Raw genomic sequence first — 21,179 nt, forward strand, 5'->3', positions numbered from 1 at the left:
TTGTAGAACATGTCATCTTGGAGAAAGGTTCTTTCAATATGGGATTCACCAGTGTTGTTTGTATTCCTAGCAGACAAGTTTTTGATACCCAGTGGTGTTTTCTTTGAATTTTTGGGTGGTTCTTTCATTTCATGTCATTGGGGCTAAAATTTTTGCCAGTGGCTGTTTACCATTTTAAAAGTTCAGATATTTTATTTTTTTTATATTAAATGGTTGGGAGCATAGACTCTCATGCAAAACTTCATCGATCACATAAAAAGGGAATTTTCTTAGTGGGAGTGGTGTAAAAAAAAGTCCGAACAGACTGAATATGTATTTAATTACATAATTCTGCATAGTTAGACATCTATGGAAAAAATACTGGTGCTTTTAACAAGCCATTTTTAGCAAATTTTTTTTCAACGCTAAATTTTTGCACCTAACACTTTGTTATGCCAATTCTAGACACTTGGGTGCATCTTTTCACTGATAAAGATAGTGTTTATGTTACTGAGTCATGTTATCTCCTAGTACAAGGGAAGCTTTGCATTTTACTTATGGCAATTTTTGCTTAGAAAGTGAGCTGGCTACTGGAATGTGACTTTCCAATTTTTATGTTTTAATAAAGTGGATCTGTTTACAGTGTTGCATTCTGCTCCTCTCCATCCTAATATCCTAAAGTTCCTTTCTGAAGATGTTTGAAAATGGTTTTTGCTACTGCCTGTTGTAGTTCTTATGAGGTTTTTTTGGTGATAGAGTGGAATAAAACAGTGTTGTGGTTTAAACCCTGCCAGCAACTAAGTACCACACAACTACTTGCTCACACCCCTACACACTTGCTTGGGTGAAGAGGATTGGAACTGTAAAAGTGAGAAAACTCATGAGTTAAGAATGGAGTAACAACTGAAATTAAATAAAATAGTAATAGTGGATTGTACTGAAAATAACAGAGACATAAAAATAAAACGAAAGACAATTGATGCAAATAAAAGCACTTGCTCACCACTAACTGACTGATGCACTGCCTGCCCCCAAGCAGCAGCCTCTCTGCCAACCTTCCCCCAACTCTTCATGCTGAGCATGACACCATATGGTCTGGGATATCTCTTGGGTCAGTTGGGGTCAGCTGTCCTGGCTGTGTTCCCTCCCAACTCCTTGTGAACCCCCACCTCACTGGTGGGGTACTGTGAGAAGAAAAGACCTTGATGCTGTGTTAGCACTGCTGAGCAGTGATGCAAATATCCCTGAGTTATCAACACTATTTCCAGTACAAATTCAATACATGGCCTCATTTTTTTCGCATTCATCTGGAGAAAATTAACTGTCCAAGTCTCAAGCCTCTATCCCAGTACAGACACTTAGATGTTGAGTGGCTGCAGTGACAACTAGTTTCAGCAAGAGTTACTAAGATGATTTTGCCCCAGAACTGGTTTAAGAACTTGAAAGAATGTCTGTCAGAATGGGACCCATCTTCAAAGCACAGCTGTAAATGAAGTGCATTACTATGGAAAGCACTGAAATGTCAGTACCTTGACTCAGGAGAGTGAAAATAAGATGTCAAACTGTGGAAGTCTCCTGAGATGGGGTATCCTACACAGCACTTGAGGGATCCCTTTTCTTTTCAGTTTGTGATGTTGTTTTCACCGTGTGGAGTGTTAGTTTTCACAGAGACCAAATGTTGCAAACTCAAGATAAAGTGAACAAGACTTGAGTCAAATTCTTTCAGTAGATCTCAGTTTCTTTTATTAGTTTTAAGAAATTCTGACTTTAAGTGTAAGCCAGCTTTATATAAACTGGGTGATAATTCTAGCATATTTTAAAGATGCTTAAGTGTTCATAATTTTTGCTGTATTGAAAATACTTTGTTCATGAACTGGCAATTGCATGTCTAAAAAGCACTCTAGCCAAGGGTAAAGGTCAAAGTTGGATTCAATTCAAGTAAAATGGTTCTCAACCCTAACAGAAAACTTTGTTTATTCAAAAAGAAGAACCAAATTGATTCTACAAATAAATACATAATGCAAAGTCTGTGCTGAAGAACCTAAATCCTTTGATTTTGGTTTTGTCAATCCTGATAGTGACACGCAATTTCCTACCTCTTACTTTCACACTACCTATTGCCAGTTCACCATTATTATGCATGAGTAGTGTAACATAATTAAATCCCTATTATGGACATTACAGTTTTCTAGCATTGCAAGAACATAGGTCCTTTGCTTTTTCAAGAAATTTTTTTAACCCTTCCTTTCTGTTCCCTTTCCTTTTCATGCACTATTCATAGATTCCTTATCCTTACCTTGGATAAGTTGGCTGAAGAATTTCCTGCTCATCATTGCAAATACTTGAAGTGGTAACTTGGGCATGTGAATCCTATATCTCCCCTTATAATTATCATGTGCTGTTTTCTCATGTCCCAGGATATATGACTTTATGAGGAACATTTCCCAGCTGCATATGCTTTGGGCAAAGAGTAGTGAAGAGTAGCTGGTAGGAGAAATGAGTGGAGTGGCATCTGTTTATAACATAACTTGGGTTTGCCTATTCAGTAGCAAATTCTGCCTTTCCTGACTTTACTGTTGTTTTTGTCTCTCCTATTTACAGTGCATACACATAGATGGCTTCTGAAGTGTATTTTATTGTTGTTGGATTGGTGTATTTTTCCAAGTAAAATAATAATTACTACTTAATGCTGAAGACATTTTATCCTTCTGACAGTCACTGTCCAGATTATTGCACATATGGTGAAGGGTCACTTCAAGAGGATTTATGAAGAGGATCCTTAATCCCTGTGAGATCACTAACCTGCTTGTTTCTCTCTAAGTAATTACTGCACCAGTAATATCACATTGCCTTCCTGTGGGATAAAATTCAAAGATAAGGGGAACAATTGTATTTGTGATTGTTTAATGTCCTAACTTTTCACCAGAAGATGGCAGCAGGATGATGTTAGTCACAAATATTTCAACTGCTTACTGTCGGATAAACGTGGAGGTAGTGGGCTAAATTTACCATAGTTTGTGGCGAACTGAATTTACCATAGTTTGTGGCGAGAAACCTGGCATTGCAAAGCATTGCATGTCAAGCTGTTTTGTGGGTTTGTAGGTCTGGCTGGCTGCTGGCCTGCAAGTCCCCTGCAAGTCCTGGACGTTGTCCTTCAGTGATGTCCTTTCACCGGACATTTTTTCAAGAGCATTTGTTTTGGAAGAAAAATCAAAGCAGGTAGAGCTGTTGCTTAAAGAAGTTTGAATTATTACATATTGCATTTCAGTTCAAGAAAATGTTTTATTCTGTTCCTAGAATTAATTTTCTTGGCAATAAACATCAGTTAAACATGAATGCATGTTTTCTGTGACAGACAGCAAAAGTGGATAACGGACTGGAATTGATACTGGATGGTGCAGAAAGAATTCAAGTTTTCAATGAAAAACCTATGTAAATATTGACAAAAAATGTGGAATTCATCAGCTTTTGTAGATGTTTTGTGTTATCTTTAGTGAAAAATGAGCTGTGTTAGCCAGAGAAACAAAGATGTTTTTTACCCTCCAGCCAAAAATTAATCTTCACCATAGTATATGTTTAGCATGGTAAGAAGCCAAAATGTAGAGTTAGATACAATTATGAATTTTCTATTTTCAATGCATTCAGATATTGCAAAATAACTTCACCACTGGTAAAACCCTTCTTTTAAAGAATGTAAGGAGAGGAAAATACAGGTCTTTTTCTTTGATTAGAATTAAAACACCAAATCCAGCCAGTGTGATCCATTGCACCATGGGTTGATGAAACTTAATGCCAAACTTTCATATTTCCCTGTGTACCTGAAGCTGAGTTCCTTTAATAAGTTTAATATGGACAGACACATGAGAGGAGGTAATGCAGCCTAAGATCACTTGGTCTTGCCCAGACTCATATGTCAGCTAATAAGTTACAGATTGAGTCCAAGATGCCACAGTCTAAATATTCATGCTGTTGTCATTTATTCCTACATGTTGATTCCTAATCCACAATCAAGCAGTTATATGCCTGCAGCTGTTTTTAATGACCTCTTTACAGCAAAACATGCTAATGCTGTGGAAAAACCCAAGCAAAAGTGAAAGATCCAAGTGGCTCTGAAACTGTGGCTCTCAAATAAGTCTTCACCTGTGGAAAATCTGGCATTTGAAAATGGAACAATTAAAATTCCCATTAGTAGCGCATGCCAGCAATTTCAAAAGTTTGACAGATGCACATAGAAATAAGAAAGAACATAAAACTGTATGACCATTTTAACACAAAGGGCGGGGATCTTCGCTTCACCTGTGTAGGTACAGTTCAGCTGACTCGCAAGTTTTATGTAAAAAAGACTGGTAATTTCTGGTAAAGGCAGCTGTAGTGGGAGAATTGGATAGGTTGGCTGCCAGTCCAGTCAACTGCTTCCCCAGTCCTCATTCTACTGTCCACCCACTCAAGAGATATGGGAAGAGAGGTAGACATTGAAGACTGACGCAAAAAAGTTGTTGAGTATCTCAGCTTTCTCTTCATCCACTCTTATCAGTTTACCAACATTGTTTATCAGTGGGGATACACCTTTTTTGACCTTTCTTTTCTGATTAACATACCTGTAGAAGCCCTTCTTGTGATTCTTTTCTTCCTTTGCCAGGTTTAGTTCCAGCTTCGCCTTGGCCTTCCTCACCCCATCCCTACACAATCAAACTTCATCTCTATATTCTTCCCAGGTTATCTGTCCTCATTTCCACTGTCTGTGCATTTGCTTATTTCCCTTTATTTTGACCAGCAGTTCCCTACTCAGCCATGCTGTCTCTTGCCTTCCTTTCCTGAATTCTTGCTCCTGGGAATTGCTAGCTCTTGCACTCTATGGAAGACTTCCTTAAAGATCTGCTGGCTCTGTTCTACTCTCTTGTCCCTGAGGGCAGTCTCACAAGGGAGAGACAAGATACTGACTATCTTCTAGAAGAGCTGAAAGTTTGCTTTCCTAAAATTCAGGGGCCTAACTTTACTCCTTACCTGACCCATATGCTTCAGGACTGAGGACTCCACTAATGCATGATCACTGCAGCTCAGACTGCCTCCAGTCTTGATGTCCCTGACAAGCTCACTTAATGTTTGTAACCCTCAAGTCCATTGTTGCATTCCCTCTGGTAGGGCTGCTTAATACCTGGCTCAAGACGTTATCATCTATGCATTCCAGGAGTCTTCTGGATTGCTTACAGCTTGTTGTGCTACTTTTCCAGCAGATGCCAGGGTGGTTGAAGTCCCAGCAGGACAAGAGCCTGTGAACACGATGCCTTCTGTAGCTGGAGCAACAAGGCTTCATCAATAGGCTTCCTTTGATCAGGGGCCTGTAGTAGACACCAACCACAAGGTCTCCTTTGTTGCCTCAGTCTCTGATTCTTACCAACAGGCTTTCAACCTGTTCATTGCTGTTCATCAGAGGCAACTCTTGACACTCAATCCACCTCTTCCTCCCCTGTCTCTTCTGAATAGCCTTGGTAGGTCAGTGCTGTTCTCCTTTTGCTCACTTGTCTACACAAATGAGCTCAACATATGGGCAAACTTGGTTAATAAAGTTATGAGAAACGGACTAAAAAGGATGTTAAACAGACTTTATAGTCCAGCACAATATGGTACCCCTGCCTGTATCTCAGATTGACTTGCTTTTTCTTCATCTAGGTGAACTTGGTTTTCTTAGGCTATTTGTGCTGGCTTCATAGACTTTTTTTACTGCAGGCAGTAGCAGTGCAGAGGAGTAACCCTTTCTCTGTGCAGGTTATGCTTTTGCACTTTAAATAATCAAGACTGTAGCACCCGTTGCAATGCTGTCTTAGTATTTTGTAGTTGCAATCACAAAATGGTTTGAGTTTAGAAAGGTTTAGTCAGCGAGGCGAGGTAGTGGAGTTGCTCTTTATGTGAGAGAGCAATTGGAATATAATGAGCTATATCCAGGGGCAGACAAATGAGTTGAGAACTTATGGGTAGGAATTAAGGGACAGGCTAATATGGGTGACACTGTTGTGGGTGTTTACTACAGGCCACTTAATCAGGAGGAGGAAGCTGATGAAGCTTTCTATGGGCAGCTGGAAATAGCCTCATGATCACAGGCCCTGGTTCTCCTGGGGGACTTCAACCACCCTGATGTTTGTTGGAGGGACAACATGGCTTGGCACACACTGTCCAGGAAGTTCCCATAGATTATTGAAGATAATTTTTTGACACAAGTGGCGGAAAAGCCAACAAGGAAAGGTGTGTTACTGGACCTTATACTAACAAACCAGGAGGAACTGGTTGAAGATGTGATGGTAGGGGGCAGCCTTGGCTGCAGTGACCATGAAATGGTGGAACTCAGGATCCTATGTGGAGGAAGCAAAGCAGTAAACAGGACTAGAACACTAAACTTCCTGAGAGCTAAGTTCAACCTCTTCAAAGAGCTACTTAGAGGAATCCCATAGATAGGGCTCTAGAAGAGAAGGAAGTGCAAGAGAGTTGATCAATATTCAGCATCACTTCCTCCAAGATCAAGACCAGTGTATCCCCACGAGCAAGAAATAAAACAAAGACAGCAGGAGACATGCATGGATGACCAGGGATCATCTAGCAAATCATAAACAGATGGAAGAAATTTCTAGGATGTGGCTAAAGGGACAGGCCACATCAGAAGACCATAGGAATGCTGTCAGATATGCAGGGATGTGATGAGGAAGGACAAGGCTCACCTGGAATTGAGTCCAGCAAAGGATATCAAGGACAACAAGAAGGGCTTCTACACGTATATCAGCAGCAAAAGGAATATTAAGGAAAATGTAGGGCTGCTGCTGAATCAGAGAGTGTCTTGTTGGATGGAAGACACAAAGAAGGTGGACTTACTGAATGCCTTCTTTGCCTCAGTCTTTACTGCAGAGGCAAGCCCTCAGGAATCCAGACCTTGGAGGTGAGAGAGGAAGGCTGAAGAAAGGAAGACTTCCCCTTGGTTGCAGAGGGCTGGGTTAGAGATTGACGAGACAGACTTAACACCATAAATCCACAGGCCCTGATGGGATGCACCCACAGGTGCTGAGGGAGCTGGCAGATGTTGTTGCTAAACCACTCTCCATTATCTTTGAAAAATCATGGAGAACAGGATTGACTCCATGTCTGATGACTGGAGAAAAGCCCGTGCTACTTCCCATTCAAAAAGGGCAAGAAGGAGGACTCAGGAAACTGCTGGCCAGTCAGTCTCACCCCAGTCCCAGGAAAGGTGATGGAACAGATCATTCTGGAGGTCATCACAAAGCACGTAAAAGACAAGAAGGTCATCAGGAATAGTCAGCATGGACTCACCAAGGGGAAATCCTGGTTGACCAATCTGATACCTTCTGTGATGGTATGGCAGGATGGGTTGATGAGGGCATGTTGTCTACCTTGGCTTCAACGAGGTTTTTGACACTCCTCCCACAACATCCTCTTAGGTAAGCTCAGGCAGGACATGTGGGTTAGGTGAATGGACAGTGAGGTGGATCAAGAACTGTCAAAATGGCAAAGCTCAGAATGCTGTGATGAGTGGAGCAGAATCTGGTCGGAGGCCCCAAGGGATCCCCAGGGATCAATACTGTGTCCAGTCTTATTCAACTTATTTATTAACAGCCTGGATGAAGGGATTGAGGGCACCCTCAGCAAGTTTGATGATGACATTAAACTAAGGTCAGTGGCTGATACACCTGAAGGCTGTGCTGCCATTCAGTGAGACCTTGATAGGCTGGAGAGTCAGGCAGAGAGAAACCTAATGAGGTTCAACAAGGCCAAGTGTACGGTCCCTCACCTGGGGAGGAATAACCCCAAGTACCACTGCAGCTGGGGACTGACCAGTCCCAGAGCAGCTCTGCAGAGAAGGACCTGCGAGTCTTGGTGGATGACAAGTTGACTGTGAGCCAGCAGTGAGCCCTTACAGCCAGGAGGGCCAATGGTATCCTGGGGTGCATTGGGAAGAGTGTGGCCAGCAGGCTGAGGGAGGTGATCCTCCTCCTCCTCTACTCGGCCCTGGTGAGGCCACGTCTGGAGTGCTGTGCCCAGTTCTGGGCTTCTCAGTACCAGAGAGACATGGAGGTACTGTAGAGGGTCCAGTGGAGGGCCACAATGATGACCAGGGGGCTGGAACATCTCTCTGATGAGGAGACACTGTGGGAGCTGGGCCTGTTTAGTCTGGAGAAGAGAAGACTGAGAGGGAATCTCATCAATACGTACAAATTTCTCAAAGGTGGATGTTAAGAAGATGGTGCCAGGCTCATTTCAGTGGTGCCCGGTGACAGGACATGGAGCAGTGGCCATAAACTAAAACACAACAAGTTCCACAGTAACATGAGGAAGAATTTGTTTACACTGAGGGTGGCAGAGCACTGGAACAGGCTGCTCAGGGAGGCTGTGGAGTCTCCCTCTTTGGAGACATTCAAAACCCACCTGGATGAGTTCCTGTGTCACCTGCTCTAGGTGATCATGCCTTGGCAGGGAGTTTGGACTACTGTTAAGGTTTAATGGACCTTAAATATCACCTATTTCCAATCCCTCTGTCCTGAGCAGGATCACCTTCAACTAGAACAGTTTGCTCAAAACCCCATCCAACCTTGGCCTTGGGCATTTCCAGAGACTCTGTGGCTGACTTATAAAGTGAGCTCCTATTAATTAGCTACCTGTGAGTGTCTAACTCCTGTGCTGTTTTTGTCTCTTGCAGATGTCATCATTGGCCACACCTACCCATTGGGCTCTATAAAAAGAGTAAGAAGCCCTGCATTCCACTGAAGTATGTGGAGTGATACTCCCTTTATCCCTTCACTGTTCTCAAAGGCTCATTTAAGCCAAAAGAAGTGTCCAAGAAGGCACAGATGGCATCTTAACTGCCAAGTATGAAAAATAGAGTAAGGACTTAGATAATGTATGTGTGAGAGTTGGGTAATGGAGAAAAGAAAAAATTATTGGTCTTCACAAGGGGAGCCTGACAAGAACAACAATGCAGTGGTACAGTGATGAGGGCTGTGTGAAGATGGCATGAAGGTCTGTCTGAAGCCACTTATTATAGTGGAGGCAAGCAGCATTTTCTTGCACTTCTAGAGTTTGAGATGTGATATTATCAGAGAATACATGGCCATAGAAGGACAACCAAGGTCTTGGCTTTTACTTACTTTCTGGATTGGAGAGGGTTCTGGGAAACCAGAAGAAGTGTTGTCTAGGAGATATTGATGTTACTGGAGGAGTATTCTTTTGTTCTGCACTTGGTGTGGTACTTTGTACACAGTAACATGAGTGCCTGATTTCCAAGGAGGCCTGAATATGGTGATCTTGATGATTGGAAAGGAAGTGTGGACATTTCCTCAGGACAGTTGCTGTAGATTGCTGGGCTGTTTCTTTTGTTCAGTTTTGTTGTTTCTTAGTCTTGATGTTTGAAAGTCCTCATATTTACAGTGTGCCCCTTTCCCTGATGAAATTTACTTGCTTGCTGCTGGCAGTGATGTTGCAAGCACTTGTCCACAGTAGGAGCTAATAAAAAATAGGAATCTGATCCTTTAACATGAATCTGACAGCTTCCCTTTCCCAAAACAGTTACTGCTGCCTGATCTTGTTGTTTACTTCCTATTTTCTTCCTCACAGTCTTGAGCAATATCACTTTTGCCTTTGCTGAACTGAATTAGAGATGCCAGGGGCTATTAAAAAAGTCTTAACAGCTAACATCACCCATTTGTCCTCATAGAATAATTTAGGTTGGAAAAGGCCTAAGATTATTAGGTCCAACCATTAACCTAACAAGCCCACCACTACACTAAGTCCCTCAATGCCACATCTACATGTCTTTTAAATATCGTCAGAATGGTGACCATGTCCTTGGGCAGCCTATTCCAATCTTTGATGACCCTTTCTCTGAAGAGATTTTTCCTAATAACCAACCTAAACCTCTCCCGGTGCAACTTGAGGCCATTTCCTCTCATTCTGTTGCTTGTGACTGGGAGATGAGATCGACCCCCCACCTGGCTACATCCTCCTTTCAGGTAGTTGTAGATAGCAATAAGGTCTTTCCAGAGCCCCCATCATGTGCCTCCAGGCTAAACAACCCCAGCTCTGTCAGCCATTTTCATAGGACTTATGCTTCAGACTCTTCACCAGCTCTGTTTTCCTTCTCTGGACATGCTCCAGCACTTCAACGTCCTTCCTGTCATGAGGGGCCAAAACTGAACACAGGATTCAAGGTGCAACCTCACCAGTGCTGAGTAGATGTATTCATGCTTAATTAGACACTGTTACCTGTGGTCTGTGTTTGGCCGAGCCACCTGTGAGAGTCTGTTCTTTTCCTGCCAAGTCATGAGAAAACACTGATAAAGGGGAACTTTGTCCTTGAAGGAATCATCTTGAGTAAACTGAAATTAATTGGAGCCTGGCTATTGGCTGATGGCTCTTCAATGACAATTGAAGGAGAAAGTGAAGAGGAGGGTGTTGAAGTAAGCCCCTAGACTCATTAGGAAAGACCCTCGATGTGCAGCATGCAGGCATGGGAGGGGTATCACTTACATATTGGAGGGAGGGACTGGAGGCCTCTAACTGGGCGGTGCTGACCACACTTGCCCAGGTAGACATCACAGACTAACTGTATAAAAAGCAGACAGGCTTTTCTCAGGAGAGACATTCTTTTCTCAGGAGAGGCAGCATGCTTGACATTGGAGACCACGTTTTCCTCATAGGGATGCCTGCCAGCGTTGAGCCTACTGACACCCTGAGAATGCAGAAGCTCATTATATTGAGAATCTTGAAGATTCTGAGGTTGGTATGTTCAACAACCTTGTGAATAACACCTGAGTGAGTCGGGGGTTGTCTTGGACTTGTTTCCTTTTGCTGTTTCTCGGTTTCTCATTTTGTTTGCTACTTCTTTGTAATAAACGCTGTTTTGTTGAACTTTGAGCAGTATTAATTGTTTCACCCCGGTAGTCTCCCTTTTACAGTAGAGGGGGTGATCCCTTCCCTAGTCCTGCTGGCCACACTATTTCTACTGCAAGCCAGGATGCGATTGGCCTTCTTGGCCACGTGGGCACACTGCTGGGTCATGTTCAGCTACTGTTAACCAGCATCCCCAGGTTCTTTTCCTCTGGGCAGCTTTCCAGCCACTCCCCCAGCCTGTGGCACTGCCTGGGGTGTTGTGACCTGTCGGGTCCCTAGAGGGCAGTCCTGGACTGCCTACTCTGAAGTAGCCAATGTTCAGGATACCTTGGGCAAAATTAAGGTGAAACAATGCCAAACGATCAATTAAAAAGCTTTATTTCTTGCAGGAATGATTTAAACTTTATGATAGATTGAATGGCCTGTAGCAGGAATGATTTAAACATTTGTAAACAGGTCGGGGGTTAAACTTTTTTGAAAACATGCAGCAACAGAGATCTTTTAACAGCCTGTAGCAGCAGCAATTTAAACTTTTGAGGAGAGAAAGAAAAAGATAGGGAAATAGAGGTAGAGAAGAAAGATCTGGGTTACCACCCAGGGTTCCAGCACTGTCACTCGTCTGGTTCCTCTGGATGGCAGGTAAACAGAGGATGGATGCACAGTCCCGCTATTTACAGACTAGTTTTTGCACATACACATTTTGTTATTCTCAAGCTTTTCAGAAGACTTGGAGGGGCTCGTGGTTTCAACCCCCCTCCCCCCACAATTGTAATGCTGCATCAAACTTGTTTTTAGAGATAATTACCCAAGATAAGGAAGTTGGTCCCAGAAAAGGGCTATACTGCCTCCCAAGATGCTCTTTTCTGACCGCACCTATCTAGTACCTTATCCAGTCAGCATGGTAACATTCCTTTTCTCTTCTACTGGATGTCTGAGACATTAACTCTGTCGGGTTTACATTAAGGCTTTCAGGTTTTCAGTCTCTCTCATGACCAAAGGGCAGGAACTGGCATTTTGCCTTGTTGAACCTCACACCATGGGCCTGGGCCCATGGATCCAGCCTATCCAGATAACTTTTAGAATCTTCCTGCCCTCCAGCAGACCAACTTAGTGTCACCTGATCAACATTAGGTCAACTCCCGTCCAACTTACTGCCATCTGCAAATGGACTGAGGGTGCACTCGATTCCCTTGTCCAGGTCATCAGTAAAGACGTTAAACAGAACTGGTTCCAGTACTGAGCTCTGGGGAACACCCACTGGTGATGGGCCACCAGCTGGATGTAACTCCATTCACCACAATGCTGTGGGGTTCACCATCCAGCCAGTTTTTTACCCAGCAAAGAATGCACCTGTCCAGGCCAGGGAGCAGTCAGTTATGCCAGGAGAATGCTATGAAAGATGGTGTCAAAGGCTTTACTGAAGTCCGAGTAGACAGCATACAGAGCCTTTCTCTCATCCACTAACCAGGTCACCTTGTCATAGAAGGAGATCAGGTAGGTCAAGCAGGACCTGGGACCTGCCTTTCACAAACCCATGCTCGCTGGACTTGATCCTCTGGTTGTCTGCATTTGTGACATGCTGACACTCGAGAAGGTCTGCTCCATGACCTTCTCTGACACCAAGGTCAGGCTAACAGGCCTAGTTCCCCAGGTCCTCCTTCCAGCCTTTCTTGTAGATGGATATCACATTTGCTAACATCCAGTTCTACTGGGACTTCCTTAGTTAGCCAGGACCACTGGTAAATAATGCAGAGTAGCTTGGTGAGGTCTTCTACCAGCTCCCGCAGTACCCATCCTGACATGGAACTCTGCCAACTTCTTTCCCTACCTATGCCTTTTTACTGTTGATTTAATCACAAATGTGATTCATGAAGTTTGAAATGTCCAACTTACATTTGGGATGTCTCTGTTTCTGTGGAAGTTTTCAGAAACAATAGAAAAGATCAGCGGGTTTTAAAGAGCAGCTTGCACTTCTATAAATGCCTTCTATCTCCAGAATGAACCAAAGCGGCTAGACAGCTTTGTGTCTGCCTATGACTAAACTGTGGGCTCAATGGTGTCCTCTTAAGGCAGGCAAGGAGGGGCAGTCACCATGTGGGGTTTGTCAAGGAGTCCTTAGAAACTTCCTGTTCAATTAGCAAAACTATTCTTGCTCAGACAAGACTAATGATTTCCACAGTTAACTATTACCCCTGGATTTTGTACAACTTCTGAAAAAAATCTCAGACTAGTAAGAAACTAGAAAGAAACTAAGACAGAAACTACTTATATTTACTTCTTCAGAGCATGTACTCTACCAAATATATAAAACTTACCTCCCTTTGTAAGAGTTAAAAACACAGAGAATTAACAGTTAGTCATTGGATTGCAAGTTTTTCTGTCCTCTGGGCAACACTGCTAAGAAAACATACCCAGTCTGAAAGTGCCAAGGTGTAGTGGAAAAATGCCACCACCTGTTAGAGGGCTACTAAAAACTCTGGTTCTGTGTGGCTAAACATAGAGAAAATTAATTGACGGAGTGTATGAAAATAACTACAGGGACTGTGAGGCAAGGAAACACTGATTCATCACCAGCCTCCTCTAGTAACATTTCACTGAGTGTTGTGACTGCAAGACCCCTTGATAAGGTCTGGGAGTTGCAGGCTGCACTACTTGTCATGGTGTGTTGGATATAGGTTACCATCGGTTTATCAGCAGATCAATCTCTCATCTGTAATCTCTGCTGCAGGTTCTATTGTATTGCAGTAGTCAGAGTGGAAAAAGGTATTCCCACTGTCAGAAAACACTTGATCACACTGTTGAAGAATTGTCTGCCTGTAATCTGTTACTTGCTTCTGGAACAGTCTTGACTGTTTCAAACATAGGATTGTGCAGTAGTGGCTTGGGAAAGACCCTTTCCATTACTGAAGTTTCCCTGCTACTGAGGATGCTGAATGTCAGTTCTCTTCCTGCTTGTCTTTTCTTGACTCCTCTTAAAAAACACAATGGCTTCAAATTGCTGACAGAAGTATGCCAAGGGGCTGTAACGTCTGATACTTACGTAAGCACCTCTTGATATTCTTGGTTATTTTTTTGCTTCTGCATTTCTGTTTTTACTGCTATACCTCATACATTGTCATGTGAATTCTCTTCCCTTTTGCTGTACACAGACTTTTGAGAACCTTGTTTATTTGCTAAAATGCATAAGTAATACAGTATATTCAGAGGCTCAGACTCTTGCCCACTCAGATGCATCATTACTCCAGATGCAAAGTGCAATACTAATATTAGAATAGATCCTGTATTGACTGTTTCTCCTGACTGGCTGCCAGCAGTCTAAACAGATTCTGCACACAGGTGGAGAAGTACTCTGATGTAAGAGACTGAATTTGCTGGTGCCAGGCAGCAGACTCTCTGCCCTGTACCAAAGGATGTGGGCAGTGAAATAGGTTCAAGTTATTAAAGTTGGATGGTAATGCTGTTTTCTTCTCCATCTGTTTCTGCAATGTTTTGTTACTATTAAGTAACACTACTCCAGTATTTTTAAATAGCTCTTTCAAAGCAGTGCTTGAGAAAAAGCTGACTGTCTGACCATGCTGATGTTGCTTTGCTCAACTGGTGTTTTGCTGTAAAACTGTTTTGATGTTATCTCCCCATCCTGGCCTGAACTGGTGTACAGTGTGTTGTCTGGGACGCTACTGTTGCCTTCCTTGTATGTTTCCTGTACACACTAGATAGCCTACTATAATTATTGGCCTTTAAAAGGAGTTATGTCTCGTGGTATAACTCCACGGTAGAGCAGAGATAGTGCTATGTAGAGCCATCACCTTCACTAAGTGGAAAGAAGGGGGAATCTGACCTGCCTGGGGTTTTTGAGAACTGCCTCAGCTCCTTTTGCAGTGTGTGTGTTTCCAAATGCAAGTTCATGTGTTTCACTAACTGCTTGTATCATATCTAGACTTTCTTATGTTGTGGAGAGAAGGGGAAGTATTAATTACTTTGTGTGTCCAGAAAAAGGAACATAGTTTTTTTCCATAGCACAAAAGAAATAACTACATTATTCTTCACAAGAGAGGTTACATAGCTCATGAAGTGTTGCCACAGAAACCTAAACCATCTGAAAACTTGTCAAGAGACATGAGAGTATGGATTTGACCTCCACTTACAAACATGACTCCTACCTATGTCTTGAGTAGCTCCATGCTTCTCCTGTGTGATAAGACACATCTTCAGTGCCAAGATGCATATAAGAACTACTTGGAAAGGTATGTCTCCTTACAGCTTCTTTCAGAACTTCACGGTTAACTTCATTTTTGAAGAAGACAGATTAAAAGAGAGCATTAAGTTTTTATCCCTTCTCTATATGTATGTCAACAAGCTGTGAAGGAACCATACAGACAGACATTGATGGTCATACAGCAGCATTGGGAGCTCTCTGAATTCACTTCCTTTGCATATCTGACAGGCCTACAGGCATCCTATGTAGAGAAGGGCCATGGGAATTCCTGCAACTATATCCAGCAATATCACCTTTAGGATAGTCTGAATGTAATCCTAGTATACTGCAGGGCTGATCCACACATGCAGTGGATCAGACACATCTAAAATATGTAAAATTTGCTAGGTCTGAGCAGTTCATGAAGCATGGGACCCTTTCTGTGTATACTGCAGTTTTTCCAGGAATGTACAAGAGATGTACTGTGGTGGTTTAAAGGTAAACCAGCAGGGGGAATGAGCCCAACTCAAAAGAGAGATTATAAGTCAGAATAACAATTTAATAAAATAATACAATAAGTACAATTATACAGACAAACAATTGGTTTTAACCCACAAAACCCAAATATATAACCCAGTACCCTGGGGCATGAACAGAGTGGTGTTCTTTGGGCCCCCTGAGTCCAAAGGAAAAGAAGAGGGAAAACCTGTTGGTGAGAGTGCTGTTGCAGTCTGGTCAAGAGTGGTGGTTGCAGTCTGGTTGAAAAGTGGTGATTGCAGTATGGTCGAGAGTGGTGGTCTGCAGTCTGGTTGAGAGTGGTGATCTGCAGTCTTCCTCTGGATCCCACGAGTGGTTAAAAAGGTCCCAAGACCCCAAGATTATATATCCTCCAGTTCAGGCAGGAATGCCCAGTACCTCCCTCAGGGTGGGGAGTTCCATAAAGGGTGTGAGGACAGGAGCATCCTCTTATGTCACAGGCCTCTTAACACCCAGTTTATAGCCTGAGGAGTCAGGCTGCTCTGGGCAGATGGTGTAAATGGTCTATTGACAACAGTTTCTGGGAAATGGCATGGTAGGCTATAGAATACACAGTTTTGGGTTACACCCATCCAGTGATGAACTGGTCCCAGCTGTTCTAACTTTGACATGTACCCAGGAAATATGGACACATAATGCACTCAAGCTCTACTGCCTGTAAAACAGGCAAACTGTGCATCAACCTATGCCCTTGTTTCTCAGTAGCAGTACCTTGGTGTAGGAGGCTTGTCTTTGTGGGAGCTTATTTCCTTCTCCACCAGCAGAAATTCTCTTCTGCATGCACTGGGAGAAAACTTTCAGTCACACAGTTACAACAACCATGCTAGTTTAGGTAGTAAGTCACAAGTAGAAAGTTTAGAGGATTTCCCCTCCCCTCTGCACACCTTTCAGCTAGCTAACATGGGTAGGCAGAGAGTTAGAATTTGTGTATTTCTTAAACTATTTTTACTTATTTTATTTTATTTTTATAATGCTGTGCAAATGTAATAGCTTATGATTGGTGCTGACATTGAGATTTGTCCCAATGTACAGAGGCAATTTATTTTTTAAAATTCAAAATGATATAGGGAGTTAGGAAGTCGGGAAAGGTATGTGAATGCAGCATTAAAATTACCTGGCTGAAATGAGTGAAAGTCAGACTTTAGTGCAGCTGCATGTTTACAACACCATAAACTGCAATTTTTACACTAAGCACACAGGAAATGCTCCTCATTTAGAATGACTTGATTTGTGAAGTCTATGACCCACAAGTGCAAAATACCCACATTTACACAATTTTGAACACCTAGTTCTGCATAGGCAATGTCAACAGATGGTATTCATTGGAGTAGCTTCAGTGAAACCAATAAAAGAAGGCTGCTTAGTGCAAGTGAAGGATCTTTCTTTCTGTGTTTTGATATCCTTAACTTCTTTGTATCTGAAACAGATATATAACTTCGTCTTTTATAGGTGTTTAGGTCAGCACCTTAGTTGTAGCTCCAGAGCTCTAATAAAATGTATCACAGACACATTTGGTTATAATTTGCAGTATTTTTCAAAACACTGCAAATGGAAATCTTTGCCCAAACCCCCTCAAAAATCAAGCTGCATACTGAATGAATTTTGTCTTAAAGGTCCAGGTACAACAAAACATACAGGCTTTCACTGTGCTATTCTCTAAGCATTGCTAGGTTTTACTGATCCCTACTGTTGTGGTTTAAACTCAGCTGTCAACCAAGCCCCAAGCAGCCACTCACTCACTGCCCCACCAGTGGGATCATGGAGAGAACTGGAAGGGTAAAAGCTGGAAAACTCGTGGGTTGAGATAAGGACAATTTGATAGGTAAAGCTAAAGCTATGCACACAAGCAAAACAAAACAAGGAATTCATTCACTGCTTCCTGTGGGCAGGCAGACGCTCAGCCATTGCCCAGAAAGCAGAGCTCCATGACCATGCAACTGTTACTTGGGAAGGCAAACACCATCAGTCCCGATATCCCCCACTTCCTCCTTCTTCCTCTCATTTTACATACTGAGCATGATATTATATGGTCTGGAGTATCCCTTTGGTCAGTTTGGGTCACCTGTCCCAGCTGTGTCTCCTTCCAGCCTTCCATGTACCCCCAACTTCTTCGCCAGTGTGACAGTGTGAAAAGCAGAAAAGGCCTTCACTCTGTGAAGCAATAAAAAATACGTCTTTGTATTACCAGTCTTGTGTTCAGCACAAATCTAAAACACTGCCCCATACAAGACACTGTGAAGAAAATTAACTCTACCCCAGCTGAAACCAGCACGCCTACTCAAGTGTGAAAATCTGAAATATTCTATTCAATTAATTATTGTAACTGAAACATTTGAACAGCATATATAATAGTGCTGCATTGGCATTAAATTACCTTTCCTACTGTATAGTCATGTTCCTTCCGACTAAACACACCATATCCCAAATGACACTGTAGGTTTAAGATGATGCTATTGCCTATCAGAGTTCATGTCAGATGATTTTGCAACTTAAGGTTTCAAAATTCTCATCTCCTCCAGGCTACACATATAGCTGTCTCTGTCTGTCTGCAGATATGTAATCTTATTTTAATTTAGTCTTGCTTGGGTATAGGTCTTGCCTAACCCTCCAACAACATATGGTTCATATCCTCCATTCCCTCCTGTACCCCCTAATGTTTTCAAGATTGTGCTACATGGGAGACTATTAATGATAAAACTGTAACATATTTTGAAGGAATAGTAGCACTGCTGGCTTACACAAAGTAAAATAAATTCATAATGCCTAAGACAGATGGACTTGCTTATCATATTCTGAATATTTTGCAAGAGCTGAGGTTATATCTAAAATGCATAGACTGTTTTCCAGCAAAGATGGAACCTAAAAAGCTTTTTGGTAACTCTTGGTTGGTATCTGAAATGTGAGATCTCTGAACAAGCCTTTGCTTAGAGATGGGCTGAACCTCATAGGTTTTTCACTTTTTAATACTTTATTAATGCTTCTGCTGCAATGACACATCTGTATATGTATATACTCATGGTTCATCCTGTTGGACCATTACTCCAGCAAAATGATGTGCCTGGACATGGGCACAAGGTCAGCATCTCACCGCTGCAGTGGTGTCTGGACATCTCCTTTTGCCCTAGAGAAACAAGAGCGCCTGGGGCAAACTCTGTTTGGAATAGAGAGTTCAAATATGCTGATACCTAATTGCATCATTTACTCTATAATACTTTGAAATCTAGACTTCCTTCCTGTGCAAAGTTAGCTGGAAGCTTATTTGCCTCATGACCCTTAGTGTGGTTTGGAAGGAGGGAAAAAATCCCAAACAACACAACCAACAAAAGCCACCTTGGGTTAGCTCCAAGACTATTTAATTTTAACTTCCTACCAGTAACCATAATGCTCTCTAGGGAAAGTTGCTAGGAAGGGTAAAAAACCACAGTCTTGTGGCTGCAGCACTGGTCAGACAGTTAGGCAGCTTTGTGACAGGTTCCTAGTGTGACTGAGAGCAAATCTTTTTAAATTACAGGGCCCTCCTGTATTCACCAGAAAACCTGACGTATATCTTCCTCCTCTGGAAATAATGGACCTTTACACCACTACTCAGATATATTACAAGCACCCAAATGGTAAGCCAGCCAAGATGTGTCAACCTTTGGCCCATGTTAAAAAAATTACTGAGCCATTCATTAGCTCTTCTGTAATGAAAGAAGAATACAAGCCTTGGCTGTGCAAGAAATTAAAAGCTATCACTCACGCTCTGGAGCTGACTTTCCTAGTAAAAAAAAATATATTTCTTGACTACTTTTCAGACCCATCACACACCTCATTCGCTCACAGTGACGCATGGCCTATTACAAAGACCCACCCAGTTACATCTTTGAGGGAACTGATGCTGATGGTCACAGTCTCTATATCACTACTCCTAAGAGTGAGTGCCTGTAAAGGAAACTTAAATAAAAAGAGAGCGGACGCAGCCTTCTTGGAAACGGGTTCAAAGAGCAGGGCCTCAGTGAGCTACAAATGACAGTTTGATTTTTTTTGTAACCTTCTTTCAAACCAATCACTGGGTTTGCATTTTGAGAGCTCTTAAAATAAACTTAATTCCCTGTCAGTGACTTTTTCTGGATCATTTGCACAAATGAAGAACACAAAATCGAGGGAAAAGACACACTGACCCTTGTTTCTCTGTATTTTTTTTTTTTTTATTTTCCCCACCTAACATTTGGTCATTGATTGAAGGAGGTGTCCTGAGACACTAGTAGAGAGACTTCTTGGTAATATACGTCATTATTGGTGTAAAGGGGGTTCAGCTGCATCCATAAAAACAGAGGTAGAACAGGTAAATTATATGCTCTGAAGTCACACTTAAAAGTCATTGCTGGATAAGTGTATCAGGGCTTAATTAAACACTGATACTTTTGGTCTGTGTTTGGCCCAGCCACCTGTGAGTTTATCTTTTTCCTGCCAAGTTATGAGAAAACAAGCACTGATAAACGGGAACTTCGTCCTCGAAGTAAGTATATTGCATAAACTCAAATTAATTGCTGTCTTCTGATTGATTAATTGCCTTTCCAGGGCACTTGAAAGGCAAAGCAAAGAAGAGGAAGATGAAGTAAAACCCCTAGACTTAGTTAGAAAAGACCCCTGAGGTATAACACACATGCGCAAGGGGAATCCTGAGTTACTCACGCATGTGCAGAAGAGATCCCACTTGCATAACCAGGGGGTGGGACTGAGGGCCTCTAGCGGGCCGGTGCTGGCCACACCAGCCCAGGTAGACGTCACTCAGTTAATTGTATAAAAGCAGTTAGCTCTTGTTGGAGGTTGGCAGCAAGCTTCACATCAAGGACAACGTTGCCTTTCGTGGCGATGCCCGCTATTTTGTGGGCCTGCTGACTCTCCGGGAATGCAGCTTCTGCCACGGGTAATTTTAGGTATTCTGAGTCGGTAACATAACTTTATAAGCAACACCTGGGTAACGGGGGGAGTCGGACCAAGGGCTTATTTTCCTCCTCCCTCCTCTCTTTTGGGTTTGTTCATTTTGTTGGCTATCTCTTGGTAATAAATATCAGTTTTTGCTGAGCTTTCAATGGCGTTATGGTTTCAGCTGCAGTATCCTCTGAACTCTCCCTGTTACAATAAGTCTGAGATTTCGGCCTTTTTCAGTACTCCCATCAAAGACACACACAAAAGCTACAATTGCTGGATAAATATTATTGAATATTGCACCTTCAATAATTGTGTCACTGTGTTGTCCAGAACTAGGCTATCAGATGGGAGGTTTTCCTGCCAAAGATACCACCCCAGGCTGACACCTTGCAAGGGAAGCTTTTCAGTAAAAGCTCTTCACTGCAGGATGCTGGACAGTTACCAGAAATGTCAAAGGGTTGAAATTGTCATGTGTTGCTACAGTTCAGCCAGCAGCTAGAGTGATACTATCTTTTGGATAGGGCCAGTATTAAGCTTCTCACCAGAACTCTTAATTTCTCTGTCCAAAGTGCTTTCTGTAGGCTTTCAAGTGTTCCATCAGCTCTATGAAACTTTCTGACTTCTAAGAACATTCCACTTTCCTAAATCCTCCTCTCCCTTACTCCTG

At 42.5% G+C, this 21,179-nt stretch overlaps 2 protein-coding genes across 2 annotated transcripts in view; both read left to right on the forward strand.

Moving 5' to 3' along the window:
- The window catches only part of HAUS6 (HAUS augmin like complex subunit 6), a 35,571-nt gene extending 28,248 nt beyond the window's left edge, over positions 1 to 7,323 (forward strand). Inside the window, exon 17 of the transcript XR_007906911.1 lies at positions 7,211 to 7,323. The gene's annotated coding sequence lies outside the window, so the exon portion shown is untranslated. The remainder of the gene's footprint in view (positions 1 to 7,210) is intronic.
- A 3,316-nt stretch (positions 7,324 to 10,639) lies between these two features.
- On the forward strand, positions 10,640 to 19,579 carry SAXO1 (stabilizer of axonemal microtubules 1). Its single transcript, XM_051801521.1, is given in 7 exon segments — positions 10,640 to 10,756; positions 14,884 to 14,968; positions 14,971 to 15,030; positions 15,311 to 15,327; positions 19,110 to 19,361; positions 19,363 to 19,424; positions 19,426 to 19,579. Coding segments are annotated over 7 exon segments (693 nt in total). The 3' UTR covers positions 19,526 to 19,579.
- The last annotated feature ends 1,600 nt before the right edge of the window (positions 19,580 to 21,179 follow it).

This window comes from Manacus candei, unplaced genomic scaffold (assembly GCF_025592945.1).
Source record: "Manacus candei isolate 608988 ecotype Guabito, Panama unplaced genomic scaffold, ASM2559294v1 h1tg000051l, whole genome shotgun sequence".
NCBI classification, from domain to species: Eukaryota; Metazoa; Chordata; class Aves; order Passeriformes; family Pipridae; genus Manacus; species Manacus candei.